Source organism: Equus caballus, chromosome 15 (genome assembly GCF_041296265.1).
Source record: "Equus caballus isolate H_3958 breed thoroughbred chromosome 15, TB-T2T, whole genome shotgun sequence".
Lineage (NCBI taxonomy): Eukaryota > Metazoa > Chordata > Mammalia > Perissodactyla > Equidae > Equus > Equus caballus.
The window spans coordinates 48,583,780-48,596,939 of record NC_091698.1 but is presented as its reverse complement, the minus strand read 5'-3'; the positions used below and the strand labels follow the sequence as shown (position 1 = coordinate 48,596,939).

General features: G+C 42.2%; 1 protein-coding gene across 20 annotated transcripts in view; it reads right to left on the bottom strand.

The window, feature by feature from the left end:
- Positions 1-13,160, bottom strand: part of AAK1 (AP2 associated kinase 1) — a 165,521-nt gene that overhangs the window by 58,626 nt on the left and 93,735 nt on the right. For all 20 annotated transcript variants that reach the window (XM_014731107.3, XM_070235343.1, XM_070235345.1 and 17 more), the window contains exons 6-8: positions 3,993-4,114; positions 2,565-2,646; positions 1,926-2,058 (exon numbers count right to left, since the gene is read on the bottom strand). In XM_014731107.3, the coding sequence (XP_014586593.2) occupies positions 1,926-2,058; positions 2,565-2,646; positions 3,993-4,114 (337 nt within the window). The remainder of the gene's footprint in view (positions 1-1,925; positions 2,059-2,564; positions 2,647-3,992; positions 4,115-13,160) is intronic.

Sequence of the window (13,160 nt, the reverse complement as noted above, 5' to 3'; positions counted from 1 at the left end):
GAAAAGACATTCCAGGTGAGAGAACAGTTTAAGCAAAGATGGACTTGGAGAAAGGCAAGAGAATGCTTTGTTACAAGGAAATTGAGGAGGCAGAAGTACAGGGCAGAGACTTCCTTGTTAGAGATTTCCTAAGGCTAGGCGGGTGGATTGGAACCAGAATATGAAGGCTCTTAGGGGCCATGCCAAGAATCTTGGGCCTGACTGTGGGACCACTAATAAGCCCTGAAGTTTACTAACAGGGATACGGCAGGGTGGCACTTTACAAGATTAATCTCGTGGTGAGGGTGTGCTGGATAGAGCAAAGAGGGAGGGGAGAGGCTGGTGGCCAATCCACCAGTACAGGCATGAGCTCACAGAGTCTACAGAGACAATGGTGACAGCGATTGGAATAGAGAGAATGAAGTGAAAATAGGAGAAACTCCAAACAAAGAATTATTGCCACTTAGGAAATGACTGACTCTTTCCTCTCTCTTGCTAGCCAGATCTAAAGAAAATCTTAAATCTCAGTCACTCAAGTTTGAATGGTGACACTACTGACACAAACTGAAAAGAGGAGAGGGGAACCTTGCACTGGGAGTAAAAGAAGGTTGTGGGGAGGGCAATGACAATAAATTTAATTTTAGGCCTGTGAGTTTAGAGTGACAACAGAATCTTCAAATAGTTTGTAAACTGAAATAGATCAGAGTTTAGGAAAGATGTCAGGTTACAAACGGTCATAAGAGGTGTCTGTCCTAATATGAATTCACCGCACAAATGTTAAAAAGAAAAAAATTTATTACCAAAAACTCTATCATTCTGGCATCTAATTTGGCCATTTCCCCATATTTCCTTCCAATCTCATTTACATAGCTGCAATTCTAGAACAGATACAGCGCTTTAACTCTGAAAACAATCCAACGATCATTAAATATGCCATACTACATTCCTTCAAATACTCTCCCTCCTTTTTTGTAAATAAACAGAAGAGGTTGATTGATAAAACTGGCCCAATAGAAGGGACAGTCACTCAAAAGCTATAACTGTTAACTCAGGTAAGTTATCTTTATTTTCTCACCCTCAGTTTCCTCATTTGTATAATGGGGATAATTATACTTACTATATAAGGTCTTAAGAATTAAATGAGGTACAAGCAGGCCCTCAACAAATGTCAGATGCTCTGCCCCACACTTGCTTCTATTTTCTCCAGTATGTTCCCACTCAGGACCCCAGCTGGGTTGCTCAGGATTTATAATCAATCCATAATGGTTAAAATTTAGATGCAAAACGTCTTGACCAATGTCAAAAGATAATAAAAATCTCTGTTTCTTTAGTATTTTACTACAGTGGTTTGTGCAAAGATGACTTATTCTACCATCTGGTTAATGAATATTGGTACATATGCTTGCTATGACAATGCAAAAGAGTGGGGAATCTTAAAAAACATCTTAAACAAAGCACTGAGTTTAAATGCTTTTCAAAATCCAGTGATTAACCTAAATGAAAGGAAAAACCTAGTTCCATAGAGTTATACAGTCTTAATTATGTATTCAATCCAGCCAACGCATTGCAATCATTTTAATTTGAGTTGCTTCCAGTTCTGCAAAGATGAATTTCTTATCATTTGATGTGAGTCAGCTGGACTCCTTTGGTACCAGAGCTTTCATACGGACTGCAAGAAAACAGAGCAGTAGTATACTGATCAAAGCACAGTTAGGATTTCTGCTCAGGTGGCTGGCTCAGGTGTGAAATCGGGTTTAGCTTTCTAGCAAAAAGACCTACTACTGTAACTAGACATTGTTACATATCTTTGAGTGACCAACCATTATCAACTGATTTCTTTTTCTTTGCATGCAACCCATCACTCCTGGGATCGAATCCCTTTATCCTCCAATTCATTCCTAAAGATTAGAAATAAAAATATGAAACTAGAAACTTGGAATACTTACTAATTAGGCAGTGCATATCTTGGGAATATCGAGAGTTATCAGGAATTGTGAAGTTTCCATCACAAATTGCCACTTGACTCTCCCCAAATGGTAAAGTGAAATAGCATAATTTATACAACAAACATCCAAGAGCCTAAAAAGATAAAGAAAGCAGACTGCTACCAGTGGTTTATTTACTATAACTGCACTGGGTCTACTGAGGGATACTGGCACCATCCACATTAACTAGCAGATATAAAAACTATGTACTATTAACCTATTAGGAACTGAATTTAGAATCCAACACCACCATTTAGCTGCTGATTTACATTATTTCTAACATCATCAGCAAATTGTGCTCCAATAAAGAACAAGTATTTCAGCTGTTTTGTTCTCAAGAACTGGTAACACATATGTGAAAACCACCTAAATAACGGGCAGGTCACCTGAATAATTTTCACAGAGCTCTAAAGTAATTTCCTTGGACACGCTTCAAGAAGCAGTGGCGGGTCACCTCGAGTCAAGAATAACCCCGAGGGATAAGTGGACAATGATATGGTACAGTGGCCACTTGTGCTATGGCACTGTCTGGATTAAAGCTGAGAGTTTACAGTCAAGACTGCTGATATCTGAGATGTGGATAGGTTAGTTGACACCTACCCAAATGTCTGCCTTCGTAGTGATGATTTTGCCACTGTACAGGTTGACCATTTCTGGTGCTCGATAGGACAGCGTTGTGTATCTACAATCAAGAGATTCATTTTTTGTTAAATATCTGTCATTGCTATAATTAAAAACCAGGAGCAGCAGAAATACTTTTAATATATATGTATATTAATAGAGTCTAGTTCCCTGGGAGCAATCTGCAGAAGAGAGTATGACATATTAGTGCAGATAAAATGAAAGGCTGTCCTTGGCACACACCCGTGGCCCTCTACAGCAGCCCTTCTAATCTAGGAGCATGTGGGAACCCAGATACTCAGGCACTAAATAAACTCCAAAAGCAACTTTTCTTGGGTCCTCAAATGACAAAACCTTCTCCTGTAAATCCTTGCTGTCTGATACTATATTTTGCTGATTTGTTTTTAAAAACATTAATTCTTTTAAATGTGGCTTGACACAGAGATGTAATACTGGCTGGGACACTGTAAAACAGCAGAAAGTGGGGCCTGGCTGAGGGCCGGGGGAAGGTGTGGATGGGACCCGCGCTCCCGGAATAGGGCTGAAACAACAGTGTTCCTCTTATCTCTGGCTCAACAAAAGAGTAGCATATGCTCATCTTCAAAGTGAGTGCCTTGGTGTCACTGAGCATATGATTTGTGCTGCTTGAGTCTCTAGAGCCCAGAGGGCACTATGATTTAGGTGTCCATCAGGGCCTAGGACCAGAAGTCTTCCTGCCCCAGGCTTGGTTGCCAGGGGTGATGTAGCAAAGGAGAGTGACGATTAGGATGTAAGTGTGAACGCTAGACTGCTGATTTATCAGCACTAACAGTGAGTGGTGTTGCCTGTGAAAAATCTAACACTCTGGACAACAGGGGAAAACGGGTCAGATTCTTACTGGAGTCACAAATCTAAAGAAGCTTTTTCTGGTGGAAGTCAGTGATTCAATATCTGTAGAAACTTCAATAGCCCTACTCACCATTAATTCCACTAGATTGCAGGTGAGCTCCTTATGAGCAGGAAGCAATAAACAGTAATTCAGGGTTCAGCAAAAAGCATACACAAGTGACTGATAACGTCATGGTGGCTGTGATTCCACTTAAAAACATCACAGTACGTCTATGGTGTGTGCATCACACAGCTTTTTAAGGGCTATGTGATGTAAATCAAAATGTCTATGTACAATAACCATAGGACCACTGATAAAATGTTATAAGATTCCTTCATTTTACTCTACTAATCAATGATTGTGAACTCTCTGCACATCCTCTCCTTAAAATCCAACAACCTAACTGCCAACACGATGCTCTGAGACGGGGCAACTGACTAGCACCATGTCTTCCCACTCTGATCTTCTCAGTCATAACCTGAAAGTAAAGTTGCTGATATGATAATGGACAAAACTCCAAGAAAGGAGGAAAAGCTTACTTCTTAATCTCATCTTCTACTGCATTGACTCCCTCAGTTTGTGGATTCTGGAATTTGTTGGTGGCGCTTCCAAAGTCACACAGGACGTAGTGGCCTCGGTCATGCAAAAGGATATTTTCAACCTGAAAAACATTTCCCAAGCACTGATTCCAAAATATCATTTAGTAATGCAAGTGAAAATTTCATTCTCAGTCATATAAACAAAATATTTTATTTATGGTAATCCCATTAATGTGCACAGGAAAGTTATTCCTCTCCAAGTATCTCAACAGGGGTCATCTAAGTGGAACAAAAAGAGGTGAAGAGTAACAGGGTAAAATGAGAGTGGAGGAGACAAAAAGAGGAAATTTCACAATGGGGAAGCAAAAGCCTCATTTTCCCAGATTTTCAGCCACATTTCTCACCTCTGCAGAAACTTTCTACTTTCAAGCCTCTGCATCTTTTCTCTTGCTCTTCTTTCAGTCTAGAATGCTCTCTGTGATCCCCACCTCCTTACCCAACTATCAAAATCCCATTCATCCTCCAAACTCCAGTTCAAATGCCATCTCTCCATTGACGTCTTCCTCAGGCCCCCACCCAGACAAATGTGTTCCTTTAGTGCTTTCTTCTTCCTGATGTCAATTATTTCACCTAGGCCTTATAAACACATATATCAATTTCTTTACTATAATAGGTTAGGATTTTCAGAATTAATAACTGTTTGCTATGTTTTAGTTACTTCTCAAAGTGATTAAAGGCCTGTGGGCAAATGGGCTGTTTTCCTATTAAAGTATTACCTTAACCTTTTTATAGATGAATTCTTTGGGCAGTAAGTTAGGAGTTCTGGGTAGAAGAAAACTTACAAAGACCAGAACCTAGAGAAATCCCTGGTATCAAAGGACTCTGCCAAGGAACTATCCCAAAATAGCAGGCACTACTGTACTCAAAATATGTTGATTAGTTTCTGGTACAGGTGAATTATGCTGACTGATATGCTGGAGGACAGACCTGGCTATGTGTGAGCAGTAAAATGGCAGCCAAAAAATCTTGTTAGGCCAATAAGTCTGTAGTCTCCATTGTCTTTTGTCTTCAGTCTTCCAAAGACTGATCACCTTTGGAAAACAAAGGCAAGAGTAGACTATAAGCTCCTTAAGGACAAGCACAGATATCTGTAGTCTTCTCTACCAGTGCTTAACACAGTGCTTGGTACAGAAAATGTTGGCTGCATGGAATAAACAAAAAAACAGAAATGCATACAACACTGTGTATGTCTGCGCATGCATGCACATGTACCAGTCTGTCAGAAGCAAGACAAGGGCTACCAAATACCTAGGTCCTGCTGCTACTAGTAGTTCTTTTAAAAGTATCTGGTCAATTAAGACAGTGTCTTGTTTCTAGACTTTCTTTTAATTATTCTAAAAATTACATTATTTATTATACAGATGTTTATTTTATAGTTTGTATCTGCTAAATCCAATACCTAAAGTCTCTGCTGCAAACTGATCCTGTAATTTATTGGTTTTTTATTTCTAGTGAGTTTCACTTATGGTGTCGTGAGGGGTTTTGTCATTGTTGATGTTATATAAACAAAGCGAAACAGTCAAGCTATCCTGAGCATATACCCACTTTACGAATCTAAAATAATTCCAAGAAAGCAACACTAATGTTTTCAGTCTAATTTAGAGGTTATAAAAAGAACAGCCACAATTTACTGAGCTTTTACTATTATGAGTGCTACTGAACCCAGAACTTTACATGGATTATGTCACTAACTCCTCAAAATAACAATATATTATCATCTCCATTGTACAGATGGGGAAAGTGAGGCTTACAGCGTTTAACCCAGGAAGTGAGCCCAGGAAATCTAATCTAGAGAAGGACTGGCAATTGCCTTTCTGCCAGGGCAGGAAGCAGGTTAGAAGCAGAGCAATTTCTCAAGGACCCTATCCTCACCCTCTAACGCTGGTAGGCCTGATGTCTATACTTGCCCAATGTACTGGGTACAAGCTTAAGGACAGGGCTACCTTAGTTCTTTATGTCCGGAAATGCCCCTATAGAAGGAATCTAGTCAATGAGGAACCAAGTGTCTAAATACTAGCCAGGCTGGTTTGTTCAATGTCTCCTAAGCATTCCCTGTATCACCTAGTTTGTCCTTTTAATCAATTGTTCACTCTCCACTAGTCAAGTTCCAGACATTCTTCAAGGCCTTGCTCAAGTTGTAACTCCTAAGTAAAACCTTCCATGACTACCCTACAAAACCAAGAGAACTTACCTTCGATAGGAGGGGTTGGCAAAGTAAGACCTTTAGGCCAAACAAAGCCTTGCCCAGTGGTTACTTATCCTCTAGTCTATGGCTGCTTTTGAGCTCTAACTACAGAGTTGAGCAGTTGAGACAGACTGTATGGTCAACATGCCTAAAATATTCACCATCTAGCCCTTTGCAGAACAGTTTGACAACCTCTTATCTATAATTACATTATGCCTATGTGTCCCCTACAATATTCAGTCTAGTACTTTACACACACCAGGGATCCCTAAGTCCCTTATTCAGCATCATTCAGCAACAATCTTCCTTCTTGGCCTCATGTACCTCACTCATGTAATTGCTCGTGTGAAATCATACTTCTCCTATTATATGAGTGCAGTCCCTTCCCAGATCGGTCTCTACACTTCTAATGCTAGAATGTATAATCTAGAAAGCTGAAAAGTTAATTCACATCAAAACACAAACAAGGCAGTTCTAGGGAGCAAAATCACTACTGGGGGAGGGAGGAGAACTAAGTAGACAAAGAACAAAATAAAGATAAGGAACATTAGGGTTCCCCCCCCCCACCTTAAAAACTGCATTTCTGGTTAGGTTCCATAGCGGCAGAACTCAGGAGCTATACTATATCCAACCTGGTCCCCACCTCAGCTTGCCTCCCTTCCTCCCACAAGATAACACTGTACAAAACTATATTTACAGGAAAACCAGTTAAAAATTAAGGGTGTGTACAAAAGTAGACAAGAGAGCCAAAAATATCAATGCAGGGAAAACTTTATCAAAAAAACATCAATGCAGAAAAGAACAGTAATCCCTGCTTGGCTACTCTGCAAGTTTGTCGGGAGGATCAAATGAGATGATGAAGTGAGATCACTTGGCAGCAGCTGCCTTAACAATTGCTCTACTCTCCGCCCCCTCTCAGTCTGTCCCTGTGACTTATAAAACCTGTGAAAATCTCCGAGACCAAGCTGGCCACTGCTGCTGCCCTCGGTCATCACCACCACCATTATTAACTAAACACTTAACACAGACCATGGTGTGTGGCAACCACATTGGATTTGGAGGTCAGAAGACCTCAGTGACTATTTTAGATGTTTGACCTGGGACAAATCTTTAAACCTCTTTGGGCTTGTTTCTCATCCGCAAAGTAAAGCTGATATTTCTATCAATGTTGTTACGAAGCAGGTAAGAGAATGCACATGAAAACAAACTGTAAATCTCCCTATACAAATGCAAGATGTTATTACTATTCATCTATTAAAGAAACATCTCTGAACTCTTACTACATGCCAAGTACTTTTCTGGATCTGGGGATAAGGCTGTGAACAAACCAAAATCCATCCTCTCATGGAGCTGAGAGTCCAGTTGAGGATAATAAGAAAATAAGTATAATGCCTAACAGTGATAAAAGTTATGAAAAAAATCCAGCAGGTTAAATATATGTAAGACCTCAAGGGATGCAACTGTAAATAGCACAGTCAGGGAAGGTCTCTCTGATGAGGAGAGCAGAGACCTGAATGAAGAAGGGAGCAGTCATGGACTACCGTGGGGAGGAGCACAGAGGCAGGTCAGTGTGGCTGAACAGCACTGTGCTGGGCACTGGTACTGCTAGGAAACTGAAAACACAGGACTGGACATATTATGGCCTAGCGCTCTTATGAATGCAGACATGAGATAATGCTGGGCTTGGAGGAAGTGAAGGACTTAGATAAGTAAAACTAATAAAAGGAACAAAGGCACAGAGCCAGGAATGAAAATAACAACAATAGTACCAGCAACTAATAGCACTTACTATGCGCCACACACTGCCCCATGCACTTCTACCTATAGTATTTCATGTAAGTCTTACAAAGCCTTATTGTCCTCACTTAACAGATGAAAAACCAGAGGTCAGTTGCCTAACATGCTTGAGGTCACAGGCTGTAGGGCAGGATTTGGGCTCAGGCTGCCTGACTGCTAGGACTACACACTCACTCACTGCACTGATGTGCATTATGCAATTAAGGAACAGGGACAGCTCAGACTGGTGAGAGAAAAGAGCAGAAGGAGAGAGGACCAGAGAAGCAGACAGAGGGCAGGCTGAGGAAGGCCACTAGGGAGCCATCCAGCACTTTTAACAGGTCAGCAGCGCATGAACAGAGGTCTGTTAGGAAGGTGAGCATGGTGACAAAGGAGGGACAGTAAGAGAAGGGAGAAAATGAGAGTAGGCACAATCATCCAGGTGTGAGGAGACTAGGGCCAGGTCTAGAGTGGGCCAAGAGGGATTAAATGAGATTACGAAGGTAAAGAACCAACTGGCTATTCATACACCATCTTCTGAAAGCTTTCGAGAATTTGCACAGTGACTGTTTTTGGCAAAGTTCCTTAGGATGTAAGCCTAGCATTGGTAACCACTGCTTACAACGCTCAAATCTTTCAGCTCTTTGAGAGTTTAATGCTGCTGACCTTATTTCCCAACCTATCAGTTTAAGAGAGTCATTAAAGTTGTCACTCCCAAATTCTGCTGCTTTAGCTAAAAGGTCTGGAAAGCCATCTCCTACTGACCTCTTCATCTTGCCATTACTCCAAACAGATATGGCATTCAGGCATTTCAGTCACAGAATTTATCACAACTGGAAATTATGGAGGATTAGATGAATGTGGCTTTTCAAACCTGTGATTCTAAAAATAGGACAAGAATCTTCATCCTATTGTACTTCACAAGATCAAAATCTTTTTTCTGACAAAAGGAGACATTCATGACTTTTTCAATCTGAACGTGCTCATTAAATCTTAACCCTTTCTTCTTCTTTCTTCTTTTCTTTGTGAGGAAGATTGGTCCCACGCTAACAGCTGTAGCCAATCTTCCTGTTTTTGCTTGAGGAAGAGTGGCCCTGAGCTAACATCTGTGCCAGTCTTCCTCTATTTTGAATGTGGGATGCTGCCACAGCATGTTTTCATGAGTGGTGTGTAGGTCCATACCTGGGATCTGAACCTGCAAGCCCTGGGCTGCCAAAGCAGAGCACATGAACTTAACCACTAGGCCACCAGGCCGGCCCCGCTTCCTCTTTCTTAAGTGCTTGGACAAACAGCATCGTAAAACATAGCAAAGTCAAACAAACAAAAACCAAAATGGGAGTAAAAGACCTTGGCCTTTGCTCTGGTTTGACCACTGAATTAGCTGCGCAGGTCAAAGCCTTCCTGGGTAGAGGTTTCCTCATTGGTAAAAGGAGAGGACAGGCTTAGGTGACCCTCCCAGGTCTATGACTCCACAATCTACAATAATGATCTCTATCTTTCCTCAGAGAGATGAAAAGTAAAAAGCGGGGTAAATAATTAAAATGTTAAAATAATGTATTTGAGGAGAAATCTTCCATAAAGAACAGAACTTCTGCCATGGTTATTTTTAGAACATAAACTGCTTAAGGACAGGGACTGCCTTCAGCTTATTTCTTACACGTAATTTGAAACAAAGGCCACACATGCGGTAGGCAGGGCAGGAGGGTATTTCTCAGGTCTGAATGTGAACAAGCAGACCCCTTCACAGGGCGGCACTGGCCCAACAAGGGGGTCCAGAGCTGGCCTGGCCTGTGTTCTTTCCTGTGTCCCCTTGACTTTTATTCAGAGTGGTGCCTCCTCACAAATGGAAATCCTGCTCACAGAGAAGCAACCGAGAGACCAGCAACCAGCACTTTCTCTGGCCAACAGGAGAATAAAGAACTTCATGGCTCTGGCTATTGCTAGGACTGTGGTGGCTGGTTCCAGCAGCAACGTGGAGCTCAGAGTGGCTGAGGCTACGTGACACAATGACAGGGCCGGGGCAAAAAGGAGGTACATGGGGACTTTCACTCAGGCCTTAGGAAGCTGGCGGTACAGAAGGCAAATGTGACTGCCCATCAAGCACACACTAACAGAAATCAACAAAATCTAAGATGCTAAAGAAAGCATCTAGATGGCACCGAGTGTAAGATTTGGGGAGTGTAGGAAAGCTTCAATCAAAACAACCAGGAGTCAATGACTAAAATCAACAGCAACAGGACTCCTCTACAATAATCCCAACTGAGACCTCCTCCCAGGGGCCCCTATTTACATTCCCTGTGTCCAAGGCAGAGAAGAGAGGGAAAGAAAGTCTCCTGAACCACTAGTGGCAACTCAGCAGCATGCCTCATGGTCTTCAATATGGACTGAAACACCACTACAGAGCCCAGCACTGTGCTCTCAGGACTGCACTGCCTGTTAGGAGCACTGAGGAGGGGCAAGGGGTACAGTGCTGAGGGCAGGCTGGGGAACGGAGCATGGCAGCCTCTCCTCACTCATACCGCGGCCTCACCCTCCAGTTCCAGTTTGCTCCACGTTCTTCTGCTGAAACATCTCATAGGCTGTTCAGTGCAGTGAGGGAAAAGTCAGGGGCTCCTCCTGCCTGAGCCCAAGCACTGACCTACTCCATGTCCCCAGGCTGGACACTGAGCTCTGTACCTCAGCCTCCCGTCACTGGGCAATGCTTACCAATCACCCTGCAGCAGCAGTGTGCACACCACAGGGCATTAACAAGCTGGGAATATGTAAACTGGATAGGTATTATTTATGGGTATGAAATGATAATCACTTAGGCCTCATTTAATCCAATAAATGTTAAAAAACGTTAAAATAAAGGAAGATTTTGTTTAAGAACATGGGACTAGCATCTCTAAAAGGATGCTCAAGGGCCCTTTCTGCCTCCTCCCCTGGCTCTCACCTCTGTGCCCTCTCTCAGGACTTACTGTGCCAGGGCTGTGCCTGGATGCTGACATGCGCGCTCTCATTTAACATTACCACGACCCTAACCAAAGCTGGGCTGCTGTCCTCACTTCACAAATGAGAAAACCGAGGCTCAGAGAGGCTAAGTGACTACAGGAGCGACCAAGGAGCTGGAGGAGGAGCCAGGAGAACACGCTGTCACAGAGGTCAAGGGAGGAGATGGTTACGAAGGAGTCAAAGGCCACAGGGAGGACAGTAAGACAGGGACTATAGTGTCCTTTGCATCTGGCAATATGAAGGATGCTGCTGTGCTCATCTCTCATAGCACTTACAGTTCCATTAAGACAAGTCACAGCGTGAGGGCTACAGAATCAGAGTTCCAATGTGAAATCAAACCCCATCTGACATGGGGAGAGAACTGGGCTCCAGAGAAGCTGGAGCTCATATGGGTCACAGAAGCAGAGCCCACACTTAAAGACTAGGGTTGGTGCTACCCAGCCACACTTCCCCTATTTCTTAGCCCATCATAAACTTTCCTCCAAGGCAGGCAGCAGGGAGAGAGGTCAGGTCCTAAAATGTTGGTAAAAACTGCTTGTTTCTAAATATATGCTAACAGGCCCAAGAATTTCACTCATGAGTAAGGGCAGCTAGGAATACAGTGTCAGCATGTACTCAGAGCAGGGGCCTGCAGTCACCCTAGCCTGGTCCACAAAGGGCCATGCCCTAGGCTTGGGCCTCCATCCTCACCCTCAAACAGCCTGCTGTTCCCTTCTCTAGGCAGCCGTCAGGCTCCGCTCTCTGCCTGAAATACCCTCTACTCTCACGCATCTCCCACCAGTCCTTTGAAATCCCACCTTTCCAGAAGATTCCAACCACCATTGCCTGATCTCAATATCTGACCATGCATTAAGCCAATAGATTCTCTTCTATTGATCACTTTGTTCTATAAAGTTCTATATTTTACCTATTTGTTTCAAGTCGAAATATTTCATTTATATCCTCTCCCCAATACTTTAAACATCTCGAGAGTAGGACCATATTATATCTATACCACCTCCATAGAATTATGTACTTGTTCTACGCTAGCCTCATAATATTTACTGAGATGTATTCTCCTTTTTCTACTCAGGAAAAGGGCTGACTGCGGGCAGAGGGACACTGAAGAAGGCTACCTAAGGCTTTTGGAAGATGTATCTATCTTCTTCTAAGCCAACTGCTTCAGTACAGAAATGCCAGTATGTATGCACCACTTCACATTTACTAGGATGGCTAAAATAAAAAAGGGCAGTAACAAGTGTTGGTGAGGATGTGGAAAAATTAGAACCCTGATTTATTGCTGGTGGGATATAAAACAGTGCAGCTCCTTTGGAAAACAGTTTGGCAGTTCCTCAAAAAGTCAAACATAGTTACCACACGACCCAGCAATTCCATGCTTAGGTATATAGGTATATACGCAGAAGAACTGAAAACATATGCCCACATAAAAACTCGTACATGAATGTTCATAGTAGCCTTATTCATCATAGGCAAAGCAGAAACGACTCAAATGTTCATCAACTGATGAATGGATAAACAAAATGTGATATATTCATACAATGGAATATTATGCCACAAAAAGGACTGAAGTACCAATACATGCTACAACACAAATGAATCTTGAAAACATTATGCTAGGGGAAAGAAGTCAGATACAAGAGGTCACAAATTGTATGAGCCCATATATATGAAATGTCCAGAACAGGCAAGAGAATGTAAATTAGTGGTTACCCGGGGATGGAGAAAGGGGGAACGAACAGTGATTGCTAATGGATACAGAGTTTCTTTTTTGGGATGATGAAAACTTCTGGAATTAGATAGTGGTGATGGTTGCACACCCTTGTAAATATAATAAAAGCTACCAAATTATACGCTTTAAAAGGGTGAGTTTTATGGTATGTGAATTATATCTCAATTTTTTTCAAAAGCCCAAAAAACCCCCAAAACAGAAATGCCAGTATGCTGTGATCCTCAAACTTTAGAATATACAAAAACCACTTGGGGTGCTTAACTTATTAAGATATGAATTCCTGGGCCTCTTGACATCACCACCAAAATTATAGCTCAAGAGAGTGAGCATGGTACCCAGCAGCCTTCATTTAACAAGTACACTAGGGGATGCTGATGCAAGTTATTAGCCATGAAGCATATTTCTCGAAACACAGGTATAATGA